This window comes from Vigna radiata, chromosome 8, assembly GCF_000741045.1.
Source record: "Vigna radiata var. radiata cultivar VC1973A chromosome 8, Vradiata_ver6, whole genome shotgun sequence".
Taxonomy (NCBI): domain Eukaryota; kingdom Viridiplantae; phylum Streptophyta; class Magnoliopsida; order Fabales; family Fabaceae; genus Vigna; species Vigna radiata.
The window spans coordinates 14307439-14334204 of record NC_028358.1 but is presented as its reverse complement, the minus strand read 5'-3'; the positions used below and the strand labels follow the sequence as shown (position 1 = coordinate 14334204).

Below are 26766 nucleotides of genomic sequence, written 5' to 3'. Positions count from 1 at the left end.
GTTGGAGGTGAAAGGTGAGATGTTGGAGGTGGAGTTGAAACACCCGTTGAAATGATACACAACTTTAAATCTAGAATAAGTAATAAAAGGAAAAAGTTTTTTTAACAACTTTTTCTTGACAACTTTTTTATAACGTGACTTGTGATTGGTCTGTTTCAAATACATTTTAAAAAATAAATTCAAGTAGACCATTAAAGTAATAATATTGTTGTAAAAAAGTTGTTAACATGTGTGACACCTTAATTTTGAAATATATTTATTTAAATTAATGACTAAAATAATAAAACCAAAGAATGTGAATAGTTTTAGAGTAAGAAACTAACTAATTAGCTCCTAATATAAGAAATAGATTGTTTTCTATTAACCCTTAAAATGTTCTCATAATTATATATAACTTGATCAAAACTTCAAATTGGTCATTAAATATTTTAATACTTGTAGTTATATGATTGTCGACTAGTTAATATAATTTTGACCATACTATCTAAACAATTTTACATCAATTTAGATATTGTATATTGTAGTTTTATTAAATAACTTTCCATATTCTATCATATATATATATATATATATATATATATATATATATATATATATATATATATATATATATATATATATATATAATTGGTTATAACATGTTTTTATGTGAAGTAAGGGAAATATTAAGATGATATAATTAGGAGTAGTTTGAGAGTACTCATAGATATTGATATTAAGAAATGATTTTCTACTCATTATAATCAAAAGAGGTTTTTATACTTGTTGAAATTATTTATTTAATTAGTGGAATCTTTTAACTTTTGTTCTTAAAAGAGAACTTAATGTAGTGCATAGATTGTGTAGTGCTCCAAATTCTCAATGCCATGAGTTTATAAAAACTTAATATTTATAAATTTTCGTGTAAACTTTTTTTTTTAAAAAAAAAAAAATCTTAACTTTTAAACATGTATAGTTTATTTAAAATAACATTGTTTAAATACATTATTCCAAAAGTAGTTAAAATGATTAAGGAAATAAAACAACTATAATACATTGTTTCAAAAGTCTATAAGAACTTTTTAAAGAAATCTAAATTTTTTCTCAATTATCTCACAAATCTATCCTCTCTAGAATATTTGCAATATCATGTATAACGTATTATATTATCATAGTAAATAATATCATTCAAATACATACAAACACAAACACATCTAAGTAATAATTTGTCTATTATAATCGTATTACTACAATTTTGTGAACTACTTTCATCTTCCATTCATTATAATCCATATCAATATCATCATCACTCAGAACATACCTCAACTTTATCAGATCTCGGTTCCATATTATTTGTACCATAAATCAATTTAGAAAAAATAAAAAAAGCATTATGTTTTAAATTTCAAAAAAAAATTTTCATAATAGGTCTTGTGTGTTTCGGATCCGGTAGCAAAAATGTATCTTTGAATAAGAACATTTCAGAAATATCAAATTTAATTTTGAAATGAACAATTTGACACTTCCAAAATAGCCTTTCCAGAAAACACATTTCTGCTTCGAAAGGAGAAAATTCTCCCTTAAATTTCCTCTAAAAGAAACCATGGTTTGTAAAAACTTGGTTTCTCTTAAAAGCTATTGGAAACCAGAGTACTTCTCCTCTCCAACTCATGGCTACTTCCTCCATGGAAACACCTTCTACACCAAGGAACTTTATCATTCTAACTTATTTCGGTCTTAAGATTGTCGAATTGAGAATGAAATAAATCAATAACCTTTAAAACCAAAGAAATCTTGGATTTCAAATGCTATTTAACAATGCAATGGCAACGCTTGCATATGTCTTTAATCCTTCACTGAGAATTGTAATATATATTTCTCCCTTCATTTTAAAAACCCGGCCTCCTTAAAGGAGAATCAAAGAAACTGAAATGGAAGTGGAATCGAAGTTTGAGTTTGTTGATTTTCACTGCTTCAACCTTCCACAAATATTCTCTTCATATGATCGACTAGTCCCTTGCTCAGCCTCAGAATTGGCTTATGGTTCAGTTTGTTGATTTTCACTGCTACAACCTTCCACAAGTATTCTCTTCATATGATCGACTAGTCCCTCAATCTGCTCTCTTGAATGCAGGGGCCATGGATATATACAAGCACAATCCAACTTTCCATTCCGTATGGTATCAAATAAGGCTAAGGATGGGCCAACACCGTGAGCAGAAGCACAGCCCACAAAGTCTTCCAAACCAATCTCCCCAGCTATTTCACCCGAGTCAACAAAGACAGGATCTTCGAACACAGAGATCAAGGCAGTTCTAAGTGACGATGAAGGTGTCAAACCCGGGTTGTCAATAGCCTTGCACATGAGGTAGTTCAGGTCAGACATGTCTGAAAAATGCTTGTTGCAGTTCATAGCATTTACAAAGGAGGTATAGCTTCTCTTTGCCAACTCCCATAAGGTTTCTTCACACACGTCATGTGTGTTCAGGATGGCGGAATGGTAAAATCCTGAATCAAACAATGGAAAGCATTGGCAGCAGAATGTTAAATTATACCAAGAAATTAAAAAATGTATAAAATTCCTTTGTATGCTCGGACTATTAATAATTTTAAGAAAATAAAATAAAAGACCAGTGCCTTAGGGGTACCCAATTTCATAGCTTTCATATTTCAAAAGAACAAGCATCAGGAAGTTATCTAATCTGTCACGAATCAACTATCCCAAAAACTTAGACTGAGATATTTGGATAGTTTTATGTTATATCCCAAACACGACTAATTAATTAACTAACCTGCAACAAATGATAGGAAAAAGTTTGATTTCAATAGTACAAGGAGCAGCCTTCCCTTCCTGTCCATCCAAGGAATGCTTTTACCACTCTCTAAAAACTAAAATAACATAAAAGAATTCAAGACACATGGAACACTGACAAGGTTTGATATTTGTTTATGTTGCAGCTGTCACTTTGTAGCCCACTCAAATATATGTGAATTTAATAAGGTCTTGCAGTTTCACTTAAAAATTAGTAGTACATAGAGGAACTAAAAATCTTTATATTATTACAAATAAAAGAAACAATAATCTTTCCAATTTATTACAAACATGAAAGGCTGAAAAATAAAAAGAAGGCATGTATGTATAAACCAGCTGGGCATGATGTCAAAGTAGCAGCAGCAGGATAACTAAGGAAACAAATAATTACTACAAAATATGGCTTACCAGCATGGTTGCTGGGAAGGATGGGATCAAGAAGTGAGCGGCAATCAACAAGTGTTACAACAGCATACTTTTCTCTTTGATAATTAGGAAGGCCTTTAGAGGTCCAGGATGCCATCATTCCGGCTGCTGCAAGTGCCCCACAAAGTTTAATTCCTCTGGATTTGCATCCCTGCATGATCATTCACACTTAACTTAATCTATCAAATTCATTAGACCATAAGCAAAAAAGGAGAACAGACTCTAGAGTAGATGCCATATTTACACTTCACAACAATCAGACTGAGACACCTTGAAAGAATGGATGTTAATTAGAAAAGGCAAAACATTTATTAGGCACGAAGGCCAATACTATTTCTTTTCTCTTATGTTATCCAGAGCATGGATGTTAATTAAAAAAACCTAGAGATAAAAAAGAACATAGTATTACAGTTAATATTTTTCTTCGACAGCTTACGTGGGACTTTGGTCTCTTGGCCAAGGATTTCAGGATCACTTGGCAAAATATGTGAAGGAGATCTCATTAGAAAACTCTACACAACAGCAAAAGCTGGATTTTCAACGTTTTGCTATATTGTGGCAATATATTGAAAATCAATACATTGGGAATCCTCGGAACTTTTAAACTAGCACCACTTTTGGAAGAAGGCTCAAGGTATCTTCGCAAACGACATTAGTGTCTTTATGATTCTACCCACAAGCTATTATATGTTAAGCATCATGATATGATGCCTTTTATTGTTGACAGTCAATTTGTTGTTGAAGAACTACTGATGTTTTTAAACGCTCATTCCCATGAAGAAATCAAGTTGGACAAATAAGGCTATGATCCTTTGGGCAATGATCTCATATGATCATATTAGGGATCAAATCTTAACTTGTCAAGTTCCAATCATAAAAATTTTAACAACGGGAACTCTTCATGTTCCAACTCTTAAAAGTAGAAATTTTCAAGAATCTACTGAATCTTTGGCCATGGTATTGACACGTGGAAAAGGGAGTCATGCAAGTAGAGTCATTAATTTCATGTTCTCTCTCTTGAACCCTTAGGTTTCTCTCTCTTGAACCCCTGGTTGTTTTTCTTTTACTCTTCTCTACTGCATTCTGGCCTGTGTCCTTGCCTCTGTCCCATTCATCATATCTTCAGGCGCTATATCATCTTTTTTTGGGATTTCTTCCATAAACTCTGAATAATTAAATGGAAGAACTTACTAGTCTTGGTCTATCTCAGTGAAATTTTAGTTCCTTCGCCAAGGTTTCTGTTAGCAAAATAATGAAGATGAAGTTTTGATGATGTCCAATACAAATCAAGATATTCAAGAAGATCATTTGAAGACTTATTTTATAATTCAAAGCTTTTGTAATAAATATAGTTGAGGGAACTTAGATTTTTGTTGGGTTTTGATTTATGTTCTTCCAAATTATGTAAATTGCTATTCCGAAAGCTCTCGGTTTTAATCGATTAAACCTAGTTATAATCAATTAAAAACTCTGAAAGCCCAATCAATTATGGAATAACCGATTAAAGCAAGTTTTAATCGATTAGCTAATTGATTAATCTTGAGTATAATAGTGTTAATTGATTAAAATGAGTACAAGAGCTAGTTTTTAAAGGCTAGAAAACCCCAACGACTAGCTTTAATTGATTATTCTCAGAATTAATGGATTAGCTAATTGATTAAAACTTGCTTTAATCGATTATTCCAGAATTGATTGAGCTTTCAACCTCTNTTCTCAGAATTAATGGATTAGCTAATTGATTAAAACTTGCTTTAATCGATTATTCCAGAATTGATTGAGCTTTCAACCTCTGTAGCATTTTTAATCGATTATAACTGGGTTTAATCGATTAAAACCGAGAGTTTTCGATTCTGAACAACAATTTACATATTTTGGAAGAACATGAATCAAAACCCAACAAAAATCTAAGTTCCTTCAACTATATTTATTACAAAAGCTTTGAATTATAAGATAAGTCTTCAAATGATCTTCTTGAATCTCTTGACTTGTATTGAGCATCATCAAAACTTCATCCTCATTATTTTGCTAAGAGTTTCTATGATCATTTAGAAAAATTATGGGAGTTGAGTGCCACCAAACCAAATTCAACCCTGGAAGAAAACTGATTTTCAACTTTGTGCTCTACTTTGGCAATTAGTAGAGTCCAATATTTTGAGTACACTGAGGTCTTTCAAAACATGTAATTCCTTTTGGAAAAAGGCCCAAAATATATTTGCAAATGATATCCAGTGCCTCGGGTAATCGATAGTTTGACAATGATGATGACTTTTATGTGAAGCTCAATCAGCAACTGAGGAATTAAAGATGTCCTTGGAAGTGGACTCACAAGAAGATATAAAAAGGAAGTTGAATATTTTATTATCCATGACTTATCCTATTCTCAATCCTCCGTGCATACTACTTCAAGAACCATAGAAAAGGTCAGAGTTAAGTATCTTTTGATTTTTTGAACTTTGATGTGAAATTATAATTTATCCAAGTCCGAAAATTTGATACAATTTGATTTTTAAACTTTAAAAATAAATGAATATAATCTTTTTAACTGAATTACGGTAAATTCTTTTTACGCTTCAAATGCATTTCATGCTAACATCTGAATTGTGTACACTGGTACGTTTTTACTTCAAAATTTGACACAAAAAAAATTAACATAATTAGATTAAAAGGATTATATCCATTCATTTTTAAAGTTTAAGAAAAAAAAATATATCAATGTTTCCAACATAAATTGGAATATTCCAATTTCGCATCAAAGTTGAGAGACTAAAAATACTATTAACCTAAAATGTTATTACACAACTTACGAGTTTCAAAATTGGTCATTAATAATATTTTGTGCACACATTTATAGCTTTATTGTACATAGAATGCACTTTCCTTATGCTTTATATTTCCATTTTTAGCTCATTTCCTTCCAGTAATAATAAATTAGGTTCAATGAATATATTTGTTTTAATTTTGTATATTCAGCAAATTTAACATTTCCTTATTGTCTTGGCCATAACAATGTTTATAGATATAAATTTATTTTATTCTAGTTGCATTAGATTTTATATTTCTAAACCAATAGTTAGGAACATGGAATTGGGTATTAGAACAAAAGTTTGTGGACCACTCCATCCCGTGACATAGATTTGGGTATTAGAACGAAAGTTAGGTAGGTATAGAGTTGGGTATTTGCACAAAAATATGCTAAGCACTCCATCCCGTGTGGAGATAGATTTTCCTTTTTTTCTGGTAAAGTTTAAACATAGGTATTTTGAAAGGGTCGGCCCATCCCGAGGCAGAGACGATTCATTTCGATCTTTGATCTGGGATGGTTTGTCTTGACTTTTGATTTGAGATGATTATCATGACTTTCAATGTGGGTTGGTTTTTGTCACCTTTTAGCCTATGCTAGGTTGTTTTGGTCCTCACATCAGGATGACTCATCTTGACATTTAATTTAGGGTATTGTGTCTTGGTCTTCAACTCGGATCGATTTGTCTCGACCTTTGATTTGAATCGGTTCATCTTCAACTTAAGTGTGAATTAGTTGCCTTAACCTTCTAACTTAACTTGGCCTATCCTGACTATCGGGTCTGGCGAGTCTATGGTGTCCTTAGACCTTTAATATAGACTAAATGTTGGAACAATTTTTCAAAAACTTAGGAAAACAAGATGAACAACAATGGAGACTTGATATAATCTTCCAGGCATGAATACACAATTTCCTAAAAGCAATATTTCGTCCCTTATAAGAGTGAAGGGGATCACGAAATCCACTTTTGAGATACAAAGAAGAAATACAACGATGATACTCACTCTTAGTATTAACGTTAAACAAGAATATGATTCTCAGGAATTGATTTATGTGTTAAGAGAATGACCGAATTTAGAGAAAAAGTCACTAAAGTCTCTCCTTTCAATAGAGCACAGGATCCCTTTATGTAGATGTTGATCGGACATCTTTCAAATCCAAGAGATATCAATATCTGATTAGTTACATTCCATCATGAATGATTGTGACTTTTCATGAATAATTGTAACTCTTCATGAATTGTTGTAACTCTTCATGAATAATTGTAATTCTTCATGAATCTGAAAACTGTCTCTAATACTCTTAAATTCCAACAATCCTCCACCATTTGAGAGTATTGTATAATTACTTAACACAAACATCAATTTAATAGTTGCAATCTTACACATAAATGAAAGTGTACATAAACTTGAACTTTCACTTAGTAGAATACACATTTCAGGAATTTGTATTTTATTGTGTCGAAACGATTGAACCAACATAATACATAATGAAGTCTTGAAGATATTCTACATATAAGATAAATTACATATTCTTGTTATACTTGACACAATAGGGTCATGCGTCCATATCTATTCATAAGTGCAACAAAGTCATGCCCCCTTGACTTCTTGAAGCGACCAAACTTCGCACTTACATAGTTTGATTTCTTAAGTAAACATGTTTCTGTGACAAAACATAAGTTCAAGAAATCAATTAAGAATTAGTCAACCTCCTAAGCATCACAGATCTAAAGCACTCTTGAAATAATAATTTGTGCTTTCAATCATCAAATAAGAGATTAAATCTTATTGAACTTAAGACTCAATGTCATATTAAGCGTTAAGTTAAGATTCCCTTACTTGTGGTTAAGCGTGGGCTTCATTCCTATTCCAATTGTCATTCTGGAAATGGAATCTTTAGTCAATGCCTTGGTAAATCCATCAACGAAATTAAACTTTGTTCGTACGAAATTTACTGTAATAACTCCTTCTTTGATGAGTCCTTGGACATAACTATGTCTCACACCAATATGTCTTGATTTGCCATTGTATACTTGATTATAAGCCTTAGCCAATGTTACAACATTGTCACAATGTATTGTTATTGGTGATATTGGTTTTGGTAACAATGGTATTTCGAACATGAGATTCCTCTACCATTCGGCTTCCTTTTCTGCTGAGGCATAAACTTTGAAGTCATAGTGGAATCTGTAATGCATGTTTGTTTCTTGAATGACCAAGAAATTGCACCTCCCTAGGGAGGAAAATCCAACCACTAGTTAAAGAGTGATCTTCTGCATTTGTAATCCAAGTTGCATAAGAATATCCTTCCAAAACTGAAGGATAACCACTATACGTTAATTCATAATTAATAGTTTTCTTTAAATACTTAAGTACTCGACGTGATGTTTGACAATGTGATAGACTAGGGTTACTAGTATATCTACTTAGCTTATCGCAAAAGCAATATTTGTCCTTATAATTGTCATTGCAAACATTAAACATCCTATTGATATATGTCAAATAAAAGATCAGGCATACCGTTCAGAATGTGACCACGACAAACATAACCATCATTCTCCCACTTGTTCTTTTTCGTTGTTCCTTCAATGTCTTGGTTTCACTTTCTTTGGGTTAGGGAGAACTTAGAACATATGCCACGTTTAGAGCTGAGAGAAGGAAATGCATCTTCTTTTGCCATCGTCGGAAACCAACGCCTTCAAACTTGTCTAATTTGTGAAAGTTTGCAGACATCTCACAAATTGTTGTCATCTTAGAGAATATATTGCTTTTAGACTATTAGAACAATTTTCCAAGAACCTAGGGAAACAAGATGAACAACAAGGAAGACTTGATATAATCTTCTAGGCGTGAATACACACTTTCCTAAAAGCAATATTTCGTCCCTTATAAGAGTAAAGGGGATTATGAAATCCGCTTTTGAGATATAGAGAAGAAATACAATGATGATACTCACTTAACGTTAAACAAAAATATGATTCTCAAGAATTGATTTGTGTGTTAAGAGAATGACTGAATCTAGAGAAAAAGTCACTAAAGTCTCTCCTTTCAATAGAGGAGAGCATCCCTTTATATAGATGTTGATCATACATCTTTCAAATCCAAGAAATATCATATTCTAATTAGTTATATTTCTTCATGAATGATTGTAACTTTTCATGAATGATAACTCTTCATGAATAATTGTAACATGAATCTGAAAACGGTCTTTAATACTCTTAAATTCCAACACTAAACGTGTGAGGTTTTAAGAGTTAATTGAAGTCTTGATAGGATAAACCTAGTTTATGGTGTTTTAAGAGTAAATTGAAGTCTTGTTGGAATGAAACCCACTTTGATCATGATCGGAACTCACATTGAAAGCAAGCTTTTTGGAGATTGGAACTTTATTTTGCCCCTTATTTGGTGGTCCTATAAAAAGGAGAGCTCTATGTTTTATATCTAATCTATACAACCGATGGGGTAAATGGTTTTAATCAGAGACTTCACTTGCTATCCGCAAGTCACGTCATTATGTCTAATTATTATGTAAAAGAAATGTTATACATCTTTTCCGTTATACTAAACCGTTTACCGTGCAAGTTTTACAGGTTGTGGTTTATAAAAGTTAAAACACAAGGACCAGAGTTTATCCAAATATATTTAAAAAAAAATATATCTTTAATAATTTTTTTTACAACTTTTTTATAACGATTTATGTGATAGTTTATTATTAGTCTGTTAACAGTAAAAATAAGTCAAAGAAAAAAAAAGACAACAATATCTTTTATATTGAACATTAACCGCTGTAATTTTAAAAATTAAGTACTTTTATTACGTTAATTAATTAGAAAATCAAGAGAATAAAATAAAAATATTATATTAACAATACTTCTAACGGAAAAAATAAAATCATTGTCTTGACTATTTAAATAAATTCTATATTCATAAAAAGAAAAGTTAGATGTATATTATTTAGAAGTAATAATTAACTGAGTAAATTATACCGATTTTTACAAAAGTTCACCTAGTATAAAACTAATCCTTTTTTAACATTTATAATTACTTTATCTGTAAGATCACTTCAAACTACTTAAAAACTGCAAAAATTAATATAATTTAAAATAATTTATACGAAAAGTAAGTGCGATATTTTTACAATAGAAAAAAAAAAGAATGAAATATCATTTAGCATGAGAAAAATCTTTAAAATGATGTATTTTACCTAATTAACTTATCAGATATATAACTTACCTCAAATAAGAATGGTTGTGCATGAGCATTAATGAATTAAAAAATATATATTAAAAATTGTATAAAAATGCTTTAAACCCCACAAAAACCACACAGGCACGTATTTGTATAAATTTCATCAAATAAAAAATATCATTTTCGTTTAACAAATAGAACAGTAATTAGAATTTCATACCACTACGAAAGCAAGGAACAAAAAAGAAAGAAGGTTGAGTTGGTAACTTACAGCTAGAAGGTTCTTGGTTTCTTCTACATTCAGGTGCAACCTCACTATCCTCGATCTTCGAAGCGAAGCGGCGTCCACGAAGTTCAAATTCGAAAACCTGAAAGCGTTGAGCGAGTACCCAAGCACGTCCAATCCACGCGCCCAGAAAGGCTTGTGCATCTTCCCCTCGGGTATCAGATCCTCGATTGCAGAACTCACCTTCTTCTCCCCAGTATTGCCGGTTCCGTCGCCGGAGAAGAGGCGCAGGAGCTCCATGAGCAGCGCCACCGCTGCGGCACGGTCGCACGCGGCGGTGTGGAGGCGGAGGAACACGGCGAAACGGTCGTGGGAGAGGGTAAAGATGGAGGCGTAGAGCACGTCGAGGTCGCCTGGCTCATAATCGCGCCAAGTGTCGTGGTTCATCTGGTCCTCGAGGAGTGTGTGAAAGGGATCATCGTGACCATTGGAGTTGGCCTGGACGATGCTAGCCGTTGAAGCGAGATCGAAGTGTTGGAGTTGGACGTTGGGTGAGGCAGGGATGAGGAAGTGGAAGGTGTTGGTGGAGGGGTCGAGGTGGAGCTTGGAGCGGAGGATAGGATGGGAATTCTGGAGATTGTGGAGGGCATTTTTGAGAATAGTGATTTCGGGTGTTTTCGAGAGGAGGAGGCTGAGCACGGTGACGCCGGTGCCGATGGGAACAGCCTTGCACCAGCTAAACTCAGTTCCGCCGACGGGGCGGGATTCGGTGGGCTCGGACGTTTCTGGACTTTGGGCCTCGTTATAGCTGTTTTGGGCCATTTGGATGGAAGTAAAAAGTAACGAGTGAGTGATACAGAGAAGTGGAGAAGAAAGTGAAGGGGGATAAGATAACGTGGAAAATATGTCATCTTCTTGGTATGGGACCATTGTATTTCGTCGAAAAATGATTGTTGCATTAAATTTTTTTTATCGAATTTGAAATTATCTGGTTTCCTTATAGATAATGATTTAGGGCTTTTTTTAGAAAGGTTAAACAATGTAATAAAAACTATTTAATAAACATTTATAAGATGTTTTAGTTTTTAATTTTCAAATCACCATAAATATGTACTATATATATATAATTAATATATATAAAGTAACGAAAAGTTGAAAATAATGATACATTAAAAAATTGAAAAGAAAATACTAGTTGATTTTATTAACAATTAATTTTCTCAGGGTAACTTTTGTGAAGTTCTTTTTCTGAATAATTATTTTTATATTTATATCGGCAGATAAAAGTTTGTGTTCCATTAATGTAACCTGAAATTGGTGGTCCTACGTAGAAAACAAGAGGAAACATCAGTCACGTTTTGGCAGGTAGGGTGGGGCTTCGCGGAGTACCTTACCTTAATAGGATTTGGATTTCAAAGTAGATTTACAGTGAATTTGAGAGAAAAAAAAAGTTTAAAAATGAGATTGTTTGATTAATAAAATGGATGTAATTTGAATAGATTTAAGATGAAAGTATATAAAAGTTTGTATACAATATAATAAATGTCATTGAAAAATATATAGAAAATATTAAATTATTATTATTTTATTCATATAATAAAATAAATGTAACATAAATATAAATATAAATATAAATATTATTATCATTATTATTCTTATTATAATAATTGTTTTTATTGTTTTTTAGATGTTGTATAGGTTTTTTGTTTTCTCAAATACAACATAGACATAAAATGGAGAGAGAAGGATAAAAAAAGAGGACAACATAGGTGCTTATTTTATTTCTTTCAAATGCAACAGAGACAAATGAAGGGAGAAACATAAAACAAAATGAGGGTACGAGAGTAATTTTACATATCATGAGATGATTTTCTCATCCTTCCTTCTCATATATAGGAAATTGTAAACTCACACCCTCTTTTTTTTTTCTTTAGTCCACAGAACCTTTCAAATTTACAAAACTAAACAGGGTGTTTCATCCTGCACTTCTAACTCCTTAGTATTGTAACTCCACAGTTTTCTAAAATGTCTAAATTATAATGTAATTAAGAAACTTTTTATATTTTTAAAAAAACAAAAAGTAAAGTTGTTAAGATTCTTTTACTTAAAGTGTGTACACATATTATTTCTCTCATGCAATAAATTATACATTTATAAATTTATTAATAATGTAATCAACATTAAAAAAAACACTAAAATAATAATACTTAAAATTATCTAAAAAGTTATTAAAATACCAAATTTTTTTAATAAATAAAACACAAATTAAAATTTTATTTTATACAAAAATTTTAACAAAATAAAAAACTAATACAATAAATTAAACATTTATAATTAAATTATAAAATCATAAACTAATACTATAAATTATACATTTATAAATAATATACTCAACTTTAAAAAAAATAAACATTTAAAATGCATTGTTTATATTAACAAAATTTAATAATTATAAAAATTAAGTTAACTCGTTTTATTTAATATTCTTATAAAGCAAACCTATTAAATAATAGTAATAAAGTAACATGTAAAGAGAGCATATTGCAAATAAATGTGAATAAAGCAACATTATTAAAGCAATGTTAAAAAACAACAAACATTAATAAAGCATATAAAAAAGAGTAGTAATAGGTTGACACGGTGTCACTTACACTCATTCTATGTCACTTTTTTGAGAAAACAATTGCACACTGGGTGTAGGTAAAAGGAGAAAAAATAAAATTTGGATTTCGGTCCTCTTTCGCTCCTCATTCGAAAATCATATTTAGGTTTTCTTTCTCTCTCGATGCACTGTTTTTCGTTGGCATCCTTGAGCTGCTTCAATCGGTAGTATGTTTGAGGTAGACTTCTAATCGCTGCTTTCTTGTTTTTACAAGCTGATTTTGTTTGAAAGACAATAACAGAAAAATCAATTTTGCTTTATCTTTGACATTTGAGTGAGAAATTGCATTCCTATCGCTCATAATCTTGAGTCCTTACCACCTTCCTAGAATGAGAAGAGTGGCCATTGGGTTTGTACCCAGTGATTCTGAAAAAGTCGAGCCATCCAATATTTTCAATCCTTTTATACATTATCATGTGCATTCTCTATTATCATCTTTCAAACAAAATCAGCTTGTAAAAACAAGAAGGCGGTGATTAGAAGCCTACTTCAAACACACCACCGATTGAAGCAGCTTAAGGGCGCCAACGATGAAGAATAATGCGTAAAAGAAAGAAAATCTAAATGGGATTTTTGAGTAACGAGTGAAAGAAGACCGAAACCCAAACACTCGTACAATTGATGTCGAATTTAAAAAATTTGATGTTAATTTAACGTTGAATTTTGTCAATATACGACGTTACTTTAACGTCGAATTTTGTCAATATACGACGTTAATAATTTTTTTATTATTTTTTTAATTAATTATGATCTTTTTTTACAACTCTACGAGACCTGAAAGCAAAAAAAAAACAACAAATTTCAGTTTTTGGTATTTTATAAAGCATAAACTATGAATGATAATATATAATCAACAACAAAGAATAATAAAAAACAACAAACAAGTTCAATCAGACAACAAAAACAAACAAGTTCAACCAAACAATAACAACAAACAAGTTCAACAAAAAAAACAACAAACAAGTTTAACAAATAAGTTCTTCAAAACAAAAACGAAAACGAAAACAAAAACTAACCTTCAAAAGTTAGGTTCATCGAATAAAGTGTTGCCACTAGTGAGAGAGAAAACATAATGCGCCTATGAAGGACAAGAACATGAAAATAATCGGTGAAAACAAATGAAAATCATATCTAAAGTAGTTAATTAACATGCATTTGCATCAAATGAAAGAAAAATTACATTTGATGGGTCAAACTTCGTTCTAGAAAAGTTTGAGTAGAGAAGAGGTCTCGCGCACTAAGATAAAGTGAATGAATTTTCAATATCCCACTCAAATATTTATTGAATTCACTAACCTTTTAACATCTGGGGCATTCGATGTTTTATATCCTTTTACGTTGAATTACAATTTTAAACGACTTACATTTATTTAAAAAAATTCCACCAGTTATTTTTAAGGTTGACTATTGAGTGGTTGAACGTTAAACGCGTGACACTGCTTTTGCACTAGTGAAATTTTTTTTTCCTCTTTTACCCACACCCACATGCATTGTGCAATTTTTTTTTTCCAAAATGTGACATGGAACGTATCAAATGAATGTAAGTGACAGGTAGACGTGTCAATCTATTACTACTCTTTTTAGATACTTTATTAATGTTTGTTGTTGTTTTACATTGCTTTAATAATGTTGCTTTATTTATTTTTATTTGCAATATGCTTTTTTTTTACATGTTGCTTTATTAATATTATTTAACAGTCTGATTTATAAAAAAAATTAAATAAAACCAGTTAACTTAATTTTTATAATTATTAAATTTTGTTAATATAAACAATAAATTTTAAATTTTAAATTTTTATAATTATTTGTAAGTTGATTATATTATTTATAAATGTATTATTTATAGTATTAGTTTATGATTATATAATTTAATTATAAATATTTAATTTATTGTATTAGTTTTTTATTTTGTTAAAATTTATGTATAAAATAAAATTTTAATTTTTGTTTTATTTATTAAAAAATATGGTATTTAAAATTGATATGAAAGCTTTTAATAACTTTTTAATAGTTTTAAATATTATTATTTTAATGTTTTTTTAAATTTGACTACATTATTAACAAATTCATAAATGTATAATTTATTATATGAAGGAAAAAATATTTGTGCACACTTACAACATTGAGAAAAAGAATTTTGACAACTTTACTTTTTATTTTTTTTAAATATTAAAAGTTTTTTAACTATTAGAGGTGGAGAATGAAACACCAACCAAATACTAAGAACATTTGCATCTCCGGTAAACAGTAAAATAACCCGATCCAAACAGGCATATAAAACTCTTCTCCAATAATATTTACCACTCTAATTACCATTTTTTAGGACCAAATCCTAACTTTAATGTTTTTTTTATCGTAATTCAGGAAACCGATCTTAAAAATAAATCGAAAATTTTAGAATATTTATTATTATGTTAACATCTATGAATAAATAAAAATATTATGAACTAAAATAAAACTTTTAATTTATTATCATTTGTCATTAATTTGAATTTATTCATAAAAATTAATAAATGTAGAATGTTGATTTCTAAAGCTAACGACAATTTTAGTTTTATATAAAAATGAATAACTTTGTAAATTTATTATTATCAATTTAAGATACTTTTAGATTATTTTTAATACTAATTTAATTTTCTTATTATCAAATAAATAATAAATATTATTATTATAAACAAAATATTTTCAGATTATTTTAATATTTGAGAATTAGTGATCTTAATTTTTAAAATTTAATTTATAGAAATGAAATAATATATTATCTTTATTATTTTGTCTTTAATTAGTTTATTATTATTATTTTTTATTTCTATTTTGGACTTAATCCATATTTCTTTTATTATAAATAGAAGATCCTATGTATTTATTTAACACAAGAGGGTTAATCCCATAGATAATTTTTACTATATTGACCATCATGCCATCATACACCTTCATCGGAACTCTTATGCACTCTCAATGCCTTTGCCTTTTGAAGTTGTGGATTGCTCCCTTTTTTTGTCATGCATGGTGGAAAGTCTCGCAGCGATTTAAAGTGTCAAGGTCTCTTTTTTTCCTCTTTTAGGTTCATCGTGCTTGATCGCACATCCCGTCTCCTTTCAGACATCTATTCAAATAATCAATGTTGTTCTTTTTCCTTTTTCAAGTGCCTTTATTGGAGAATCTTGAATTTTTAAGGTTTCCCTCTCTTGTTCATCAATGACTTCTTTCGCTACGATATCTTTTGACCTCCCTTCTATCACCATTAAGTTTGACCTGACCATATATGTTTTTCTCCTGTGACAAAAATGACTTTTGTTAGTTTATTTATAGTTGTGGTGGCTCTTCAAAAATGACCTCTTTATCCATTGGATGTCAATAATGCATTCCTCAACGACGATTCACAAAACGAGATTTATATGGAGCAACCTCCCAAATTTGTTGCTCAAAGTCTTTTGGGTTAGTATTTTGTCTTTTATGTCATCTTCGTAAATCATTAACAATTTAGTGTCACTCGAGTGCAAAAACAAATATTTTCACTAAATCTTTATTGATTATATTAGTAACAAGATTGATACATATGATTTGTTTACACTAACTTGAAGGGGAGTGCTAGATATATTATCTTTATCTTTTCTCTATCTTTTATCTCTAGTTAGTTTGTTATTATTTCCTATTTATATTTTAGACTTGGCCTATATTTCTTCTGTTATAAATAGAGGAACCTATTTGTATATATAACACAAGGGAATTTAATCTCATACATAGTTTTCACTATATTTAACCGTTATCAAATGTAAGAAACTAGAAACTAGAGTATTAAGAATTGATAAAGTGTTTAAATAATGATATCATGTTATTTTAATATTAAAAACAAAAAGGTATGAAAAAAATTCTTTTAAGAAGTCCATTATTTAAAAACACCTACCATTTCTTTAGAACTCGTTCATCGAGTAACCTCTTCCTTCTCTCTTCAAGTTCTAACTCCTGAGTTATCCTTTTGAAGATAAGGAAATGCCTATGTGATCACGGTAGCAAGATCTTCCTTTACCTCTAATAAGTTTTCTTAAAATAATAAGTTAGTTTTTACTCTTTTCTTCAGTTGTACATTTCCTTCCATGCATGTGAACATTCCTGTCGCATGTGCCTTCCTAATCTTCTAGTATAATATTTGTTGATCAGTGGTTCTAACCGCATACCCTGATCATGTTTCCATGGTATGTAGGTGTAGATAAAGTTCTCTAAGCTGAAAGATCTATTATAGTAGTTAAAGTTGCCAAGTTATGAGGATATAGTTATATATATATATATATATATATATATATATATATATAAAACGTGCTGAAGAATCCCATTGTATGGTAATGTGATTGCTTGAAATTGATGTGAATGTATGTTATCTAAAATAAGAAAAGTATGATTCTAAATGTTTGAGGTCATATTTGGTAAGAAGCTATTGTGATTTTGAAGTAAAGAGTGAGGTATTGGGTATAAATTGTGGTTTTGACAAGTGAAATTCTAGAGCAATGTGTTTTGGGAGGGAACTTGGGTCTTGATGTCTATTTTGAGTCAATTAAGACTTGTTTAGCCATTTAGTTCATAAAAATATGGTTTGAAATGTATGAAATCCATTTAGTGGTGATTTGTAGTAGTTAGTTGATTGAATGAACTAAATTCTTGAAAAACTGAGCAAATTAGTATTCCCTTTGAGTTAAAAACCTTCTTTCAAATCAATTTTTATGCCAAGGATAATATTTTGATCATTTGGAAAGGTATGAAGTACATTTGGATCAATTAGCTTAGTTTTGTACACTCTGGTATGATGCTCAAACGATAGTCTAGCGATGTCCCGAAGTGAAAAAATCCGCAAGGTTTGGTGCTTAGTTGCACTTAGGTAGTGATCAGGCGCCAAAGTTGCGAGAAGAATACCTCTCAGCAGCAAGGATGTGTCACTCAACGCATGTGCTTTGTCCAAAATTCTCTTTTTGACATTTCTCTTGCTTCTATAGGGTCTTTCAATTCTTTGGTTTGGCATATAAGTTCCTTGTAATTGTTTTTGTTACACTCTTTAAGGTATGTTTGTTAAGATGTGAAGTGTTGATGCTTATGTTGCTTATATTGGAAATGTGGTGAAGGTTAAATGGATGTTGCATATATAAGTTTTTTATTCAAAGTTGATATGAAATGATGAGTGTGAAATAGTATATGATGTTATAAGGATTTCAAGGATAAATCCTTAAGATGGTTTTGTATAAGTGTATGTATTGATATAGGATGCAAGTGATTAGGGGTTATTCTAACGTTCTCAATAACTTCAGCCTCAACAAGGATAGTTATGTGGTGGAGAGTACCAATATGTTCTTAGTTTAATGGTCATTTCTTTTGGCTATAAATATTTGACAAATTAATCTTAGAGTGTGGTAGTTAATGTGGATGAGTTGTTGTTACACCATCTCCAGGGCAAAGCTCTTATAGTTCGATATCAATACATGTATCTAAATTGTTAGTCTAGAGTCAAATACTTGGATGTTTATAAAAATTATTAGTTATTGATGATTAAATTATAATTGATGTTTATAAATGATTATATGTGTACTCTTTGATAACATTAGCTTATCTTTTTTTCTGCTTTTTGTGTTTGCTTGTTTGCAATAATCATCTTTATGATGTGAGTAGGTGAAGAACCCTCTCTGGATCAACTTTTAGTTGATGGAGATGGAGCACATAATTAGATTAAGATTTCTTCTTTGGTTAGTTTTGTAAATTTTATATATATATATATATATATATATATATGTTCGGTACAAACAAAGACCCACATCAGATAAAATAAAATAGATGAACATGGATTTATATATACATAAGATACTTCAATTGTTAAGAGGTCTTTTGGAATGCTACTAAACGCAAATACATGAGAGCTTAACCCAAAGCTAACAATATTTTACCAATGTGTATATTGAACCTCCCTACAAAATATATATTTTATTTTGACAAATTTTTTAGTGTAGTTTAATTCTTAAATATAAAAGAATTTGTTAGATTTTTCTTTCTTTTGTATATATTTTATTATTATATTATATTTAGATAATTATTATATTTAAGTATTTTAGTTTATTAAATAAAAGACCCTATGACAATGTTAATATTGTTGAATATTTCGGATGTTACATAAAAAAAATGAAAAGTAAAATAGTATGATGGTTGATTTAATGAATACCTTATCGGTAAACTTAAAAGATTGTAAATTATATTTATAAATATATTTCTATATTTAGTTTCGTGTAATAATCTAAAATAGTGATTATTTAGATAAAATAAATAATCTATAGATATAAGCATTCTTTTTCTTGTTAAATTTCATAAATTTTATTTATTATATATATATATATATATATTAAAATTTAAAATTAAATATTCAATTTAAGGATAATTAAAAAGAAATATTATTAACTCTAGAAGGTGTGAACAAAATTTAAAACAATTTTGTTAACTTATCGGAAAACAATATTGTTATCAATTTTATCAAAGTGATTTATAAAACATTTTTTAGAAAGATTTTTCATTAGCCTTGTTTGGGGATTTAAATAACATAGATAAATCCACACTTATTAACACACTTATTAAGAAATAAAAATAAAAATTTATTCTATTTTAATTCTGTTGAAATATATTTATTAATTTGTAAGTAATTCATTAAAAGTTTTAGTTATAATTCAATAATTTATTCATACCGTCAACGTATGTAAAATATATAAAAAGGTAAGATTGAATTGTCCATTTAAAATGTTTGAAATGTTTTACAAATTATGATCTGATAAAATATATTAGACAATTAAGAGACTATTAACAGGTTCTTCGTAAGAGTAGTCTTTTAATAAAGAACATTAAATACAAATTAAAGTTGATAGACGCATTATGAAAAATAAAATTAAAATGTGTTTTAGTGAAAACTTTTTTCTTTATGTCAATAATATATTAAAAAGGTTGAAAGTAGAGAGATTTATATTAAGTGTTTATATAATAGTTTATCAAAAAAATCAACTATCTTCTTGATAATACAATTAAATTCTACTCCTATACGAATGTTATAAGATAAAATATGAGTATTACTTAGACTCCAATAACTTCTAGTATTATTTGTATCATATTTCATTATTGGATAAACACTAAATTTAAACATAATCATTCTTGAGTGAATACTAAACAATTATTCGGACTGGAGTCATTTCTAATTAACATTATGGTATTATTTGAACACAGTCACTCATGATTAAATATTAAGTATTATTTTGACTTAATCATTCTTGACTAAACAATTTGTTTACATAGAGAGTGTAATTAATTTATCATAAGTCTATTAATTAAAATAGGATAATGTCTAAAGATAAATACAAGATTAGGAATTTTCTTTAGGTTGGTAACAAACGAAATAGTACGTTCTTACTCACAGCTAAGGATTACTAAATAAGAGATTTATTATCATTCTCATAATCATGATTAACCTTTTTTCTTTAAAAAGTCTTTTATATATAGATATTGAGAAGAAATAGTAGTTGATAGTCCCTTTCTAGTCGTATGGTCTAGCAAACTTCTTCTTTGTCTTATTTTTGTCCATATTCAAGATTGAATATACATTAAATGTACTTTTGTATCATTAGATACTTTTCCTTAATGTACTCTAAGAAAAATCATTGTTATATACAACCATTTCTAAAATCCGTATATAAAGTGGTGTTATATACATATTACATACTGCCAAAAATCCATATATAATAAGAGTGTAGATAAAGTTATATACGGATATATTTGTATATAATTTATTTATATACTAATAATCAGTATATAAGTTATGTACGGATAATCCGTATGTAATATCTGTACATAATTATATATGAAAAAATTCGTATATAATATCCATATATAATTATATACAAAAAAAATCTGTATGGAATATCCATATATAATTACATACGAAAAAATCCGTATGTAACTTTATAGCTTTATAAAAAAAAATTAAATAATCTCATATTTGCATCCAAAACCTAGAAATTTTATGTATTTGATAAGAGACAAACAGAACTTTCGAATTAACAAAACATATATGCAATATATAATAAATACACAAAAATGTGTATTTAGAAAAATGAATTCAAATAACTAACACAATTAAAGTGCACTATATATTTACACATAAACAACTTAAGGGTGAAAATTGAAATAAAAGATTGAAATTAAATGTACAATTTTTGGTGCGGTTTTACACTTCATCCATTGCAACAAGCTCTTTTTTCTAAAAAAGACTTTTCCTTTACTGATAATTGCAACTGATTTTGCAAAACTGCATTTTTGTTGCATTCATTAATTGTTGCAAGTTTAGCTGCATCTAATGCAAGATTCAGAGTCTCCATCATCTTTTGTAATTTGGAAATCTTAACATGTTTAACCTCTTCATTAGAAATCTGCATTATAACTAAGAAAACAATATCATAAGTTTTCTAAATCTAACCTGCATAAATCAAATCTCATCTTTAATATAATGGAATGAACTGATGGTCATAAATACTATTTGCAAATATGATACTATGACGTACCTATTATGACGTATAGAATCGTAATAAAAGTAAAATATATTATGACGTATTTTTATACATCCGTCATAATATAAAATGTGTTAGACAAAAGGTGAAATTTTTTAAATATATTACGACTGATCTCTAGAAACCAGTCATAATATCTCTTCGCTATTTCACGTTGGTCCCGAATTTCTCTTCATTCTTGCGTTCTTCTTCGGAGAGTATTCTCTTCTTCAGAGCTCACCATCAACCGTAAGCTTCCTTTCTCTTCACAAATTCCTCATCTTATTTCATATTTCTTCATTGCCTCAGCTTATTCAACAACAAATTTCCTCTTCCACCGATGATTTTCATCTCCTTTTAAGGTTTCGTCATCCTTTCACCATTTTCTTCAAGTTTCACCAATTAAATCCTCTTTTGCTCCGTTTTAAAGCTTTTCCTTTGATTGAAAACTCTTTTCCACCTTTCAATCTCATTTTTGAACCGATTAATCGGTTCATTTTAATTTTCCTCCTTTTCTAGGGTTCCTTCGGTTCAGATTAGGATTTTTACTCTATTTAGGGTTTTTTTGAGTCCTATCTCTAATTTGGTTCGTTCTCCTTCAAATTCTCTCTTTTATTTGTGCCTAGGGTTACTGCGAAGGTTATCGCACTTACGTTTTGGTAGAATCTCTCTCGATCTATAATTCCTCGTTATTCCGCTGCGTTTCATTCTCGGAGAAGTTTCAAGGACCTTTAAATCAGATCTTGTCGCGTATTTAGTCCTCTTCCTTGGAGCCTCTTCCATGAGGTGGTAATCAGAGCTTTGGTTCTTCCACGCGCTTCAAAAGCTAAGTATCTTTTCTCCTTTGTGTCTTGTTTTTATTTGATTCATTATTGTGTTTATACTGTTTTACGTCTCTGTTTGGTTGTTTTTCTTTGATTCATGTAATGTTGAATTTATATTAATTTGTTTTGTCTTAATTCTGAATATTATATGTTAATTCTGCGCATAAACTGTTTGTTTAAATGTCTAAGAGAGCTAATATGAGATTTTTCATTCTTGATAACTTATTACTTTTCATTCAGTGGAATATATAGCTTTGGTTCTTTTTTATTCACTTACATTGTCTAGAACATGAGTTTTTATTCAATGTTAGGTTCTTGCATTAGAGTATTTGCATTCCCTACATGGGTTGAAACAAACATGGGGAAAGCTTAGTCTTGTCTTATTTTTCATGAGTGTCTTTTTTTTAATGAGTTTTTTTTTCATAAACATGTGTTTTTTTTTTTCAATTTCTATCCCAACTCCTGATATGAGATTAGGACTGCTCACAATTATCCGTTTCAATCAAAACATATCAGATTTTCCATTGCTTGTGTCTTGTCTTTAATATACAAAATGAAATGGTTGAAAGTGGTGAATCATTTAGATACATAAATTAAGTAGTTATGCATAACCCTGAAATCCTGACTACACCCAAACATATAATATTCAAATTGTTTTTATATTAAGTTGTTTGAATTGTTTAGTTATTGAAGATCTAATAATATTTTATGATTTGCCAATATTTATACCTAAAAATATGGAATACCATGATATACGATTTATATACTTACTTTCAAACTTTATAAATCAGTAGTAGATATTTTTAGTTATGGATATTTTTAGTTAACAACTTAGGCAATACGAGTAACTCCCACTGACGATATTGTTGAAGATTAAAGCATTGAAGAGCCAAAGACATTAACTTCTCGGTTCGGCTTTCATACCTTTAATCCATTTGTTTGATGTATATTCTGCTTATATTGACATGTTCAGTTAATTATTGGTCATTTGAATCCATATTGGTTGTTCCCCTTGATCTTGACTTGTATTTTTGCTATAGCTAAGGAGTTTTCTTGCTGTCGATGTAAATTATATATATAATCTTCTAAATTCTAATGTATTTAGGGGGAGGAGCGATGCCTTTATTACTTTTAATTAAAGGTTTTCTATTTATATTTGCTTTTGTTTCTGATGAATTCTTTTATAAAATGCTAAGTTTCCTCCTGGTCATCCCTTCATATTGTGATCCTTGTGCCCTTATAATTTCAATCTGTTTTAAAAAAACAATGTTTGGAATGTGAAGGATATCTGTGCAACTGTCTTTTTCTTTTTATTCGTTATATAGGTGCCAAATTGTACCAGACAACTCCATTTCATGCAGAATGTACCAGACAAATTGTATTGCAGTAAACTTTTCCAATTATGAATTGGCAGATAGCACATAATTTTTAGCCTGGTGTACTGATCATCAAACAGCTAATTTCAGAATAAACACTGCATAATTTCAGAATATATTTTCAATCAAACTGCTTGGTCCTATGTCCTAACTAGATTACTCAATATTCTCTACTGTATAGAGTATTGGTAAGGGGGTGTTTGTGATGATAACTTGTAACATGTCCTAGTATGTGACAGTGGCACTAACTTTCTTATTTATAATTTTAGCAAAGGAGCTGGAAAATTACCATCTGCATTTCCGATCTTGACTTCTTATCGTGTTCCTTAGTGGATGAACAAGACGCTACACTCTCGTAGTTCCATGAAGCCAAATTCATATTTTTGACCGTCGCTCCTTTGCTATTTTTGAGCCTCTTTTCTACAGCACTTAGTTAATCTACCTTCTTCTTCAGCTCTCCTTCTAACTGAGATATTTTTTCCTTCATATTTTCTTTCTCTGTTTGTTCCACGTGCAAGTTACGTTTTAATTCATTGTGCTGGGTCTTAAAGATTTCTAATGCTGACGTTAGGTTGTCAAACCTTATCTCCTCATCATTGTTCTCTTGCATTAACATCCTAGTCATGAGCTCTGTTGGATCAGCTTTAGATAATGCATGCTCTTCTAGCATCAGTTTTCTAATTTCAATTCTGAGCAATTGAATTTGCTTTGTTAATGCCTTATCCTTTTCATCCCTTTTCCTTTGTACTTCTTCAAGTTGCTTGGACTTGATCTCTAGTTCTTGAGACATCATTTCCACTTTCTTTTCTTTTGAATCTATTTGGTTCAAGAGCTGTTGAAGTTTTAATTCATTCTGATTTGTAACAAGCCTGAGCTCTTCATTACATTTCTGGAGGATTTCTTCCATGAGTTTGTTCTGCTTCTGCAATTCATCAACTTCTGCATAAGCTTCCAGGACCTTCTTTTCGTTTTCTTCTACTTTCAATGTCATTTCAGCTGAAAGACTTCGATATTCATCCTCTTTACACCATGTCTTTTTCTTTTTATTCATAATGACAACTGAACATTAATAGCATCTCTCTTTACACCATGTCAAGATCTTGGGCTTTATTTGGGGTAAAATGGACTGTTTTTTTTTTCCTTGTGTCATTCTTATGGTGGCTCAGTTGCACTCTTCCGATGCTTTGGTTCTCCCACCACTTCGGGTCTGATTCTTGTTAATTTCATCTTTTTAAATGAAACCTTTGTGGTAACTTGGTTGGAAATTAATCAATGATGATAATACTGTTTGTGCTTATGTTTTGGTTGAGCATTATTTGGTCTTAGCTCTACAACTTGACTTTATTTTTTACATCTTTTATAGGTTGGGCCTGGATCTGTCTTGCGTGGTCCATNGGAGAATGCAACAACTGATGATGTGTACGTNTGGAAGTTGTCAAAATATTNTTAGGTGATTTCTCATTCAGCACATTTTGATTGTAGTTCTGCTAAATTTCCATACCTTTATGGTTGACAGTACTCCAAAGCTTTACTGTGACAATAAAGATTGCCCCTACGAATTACTTCACCCCCTAATGATTGCAATGTGAACTCTTCCCTATCTTTCACACTTCAGGTACTTTATGAAGTATTGATTGTGCAATAGATTTGGTTGTGCTAATATATATCTACAGTTGAAACTTAAAAATTTTGTATGTTGCCTTTCTAGATATGTAGAGTCGAGGATATCCTTGTTGAAGGCCTTATAGAAGGTTCTGTGAACTTGGTATTGGAAGTGGAAGTGGCAACTCTACTTATATCACAGCTGGAGGTGGTATCCTGAGTTAGTAGAAACTTGGCCAAAATTGAAAAGTATATGTATATTAATGTAATATTTAGATTTAATGTATAGTTTAATGTATACATGATATATTAAATATTATTAGACAATTTAATTTTTGGAACGAATTCTATTTTATTAGTTTCATTGAATTTGGATGAGAAGATGATAATAATTTCATTAAATGTCAATTATAATAATTATTATTTTTTTTTAAAAAAAAACATATATTATGACGTACTAAATAATGTACGTCATAATACATTAGTTTTGAAAATCACATATTAATAAATCTACGTCATAATATCTTTCGTGCATATTATGACGGATTTCAGAAACTACGTCATAATATGTTTAAGCTATTATGACGTAGATTTATGCTACGTCATAAAATGTGCAGACTTATTATGACGTCCAGAACTATGACTCTTAGAAACTACGTCATAAAAAGTCATTTTTGTACGTCATAAAATATTGTTTTTCCACTAGTGAATTATCTAAAACTAACACATCACAAATTAAATTAAATGGTAGAAATTTAAAAACATAACCAATATATTATAGTAAAAATTGACAATATAATATATGGACACTTGTATATTTTAATAAAAGAAGTTATATTAGAGTTATAAAGATAAAGCAACAAAAAGATGGAGGAAAAGAACATTAAACTCATAAGGTGAACATTAAACATCAAGTATATGCATATTTAAAAAACTCCTCAAACCAAACAAAAATTGACATCATTTATACCTGAATGCGGGACCATCTTGATTATCATGCACCAACAAGTAATGCTTTTATCATAACTACCAATGGACATCTATCATAAAGGCTTTCCCTTTTACCGAGTATACATGCCATCTAGGTAGAGGTGTCAATTTAACCCATGGCCCCAAGGCCAGCCCTAACCCACTATTGAAAAAGCCCTATTTTAAGAAGCCCCTTAAGTAGGGGGCTAGAAAAAAGCCCCAACCCCCAAAGCCCCCTCTCAAGTGGGTTAGGGTCAGGGTTAAAGTGGGTTAGCCCCACTCTAAAACTTTAATTAAATTTTAGTCCAAAACTTCAAATTAAATTTTAGAAATAACATAATT

The 26766-nt window shown here is 29.9% G+C and overlaps 1 protein-coding gene and 1 long non-coding RNA gene across 5 annotated transcripts; one reads left to right on the top strand and one right to left on the bottom strand.

Annotated features, from left to right (window-relative positions):
- Window positions 1–1424: 1424 nt before the first annotated feature.
- LOC106772641 lies at window positions 1425–11255 on the bottom strand. Its single transcript, XM_014659174.2, has 3 exons — window positions 10479–11255; window positions 3200–3368; window positions 1425–2487 (listed from the first exon to the last, which is right to left on the bottom strand). Exons 1-3 carry the CDS (start codon window positions 11253–11255, stop codon window positions 2018–2020), a joined length of 1416 nt encoding a protein of 471 aa, XP_014514660.2. The 3' UTR covers window positions 1425–2017.
- A 10510-nt stretch (window positions 11256–21765) lies between these two features.
- Window positions 21766–25819, top strand: LOC106769739. Of its 4 annotated transcripts, none has more exons than XR_002669028.1 (6): window positions 21766–21902; window positions 22280–22483; window positions 23803–23855; window positions 25217–25272; window positions 25370–25468; window positions 25562–25819. It is a non-coding gene; the product is annotated as an uncharacterized LOC106769739 (long non-coding RNA). The 4 variants fall into 4 exon arrangements; XR_002669027.1 differs by having other exon boundaries at window positions 23803–25058; XR_002669029.1 differs by having other exon boundaries at window positions 21802–22015; window positions 23803–25058.
- The last annotated feature ends 947 nt before the right edge of the window (window positions 25820–26766 follow it).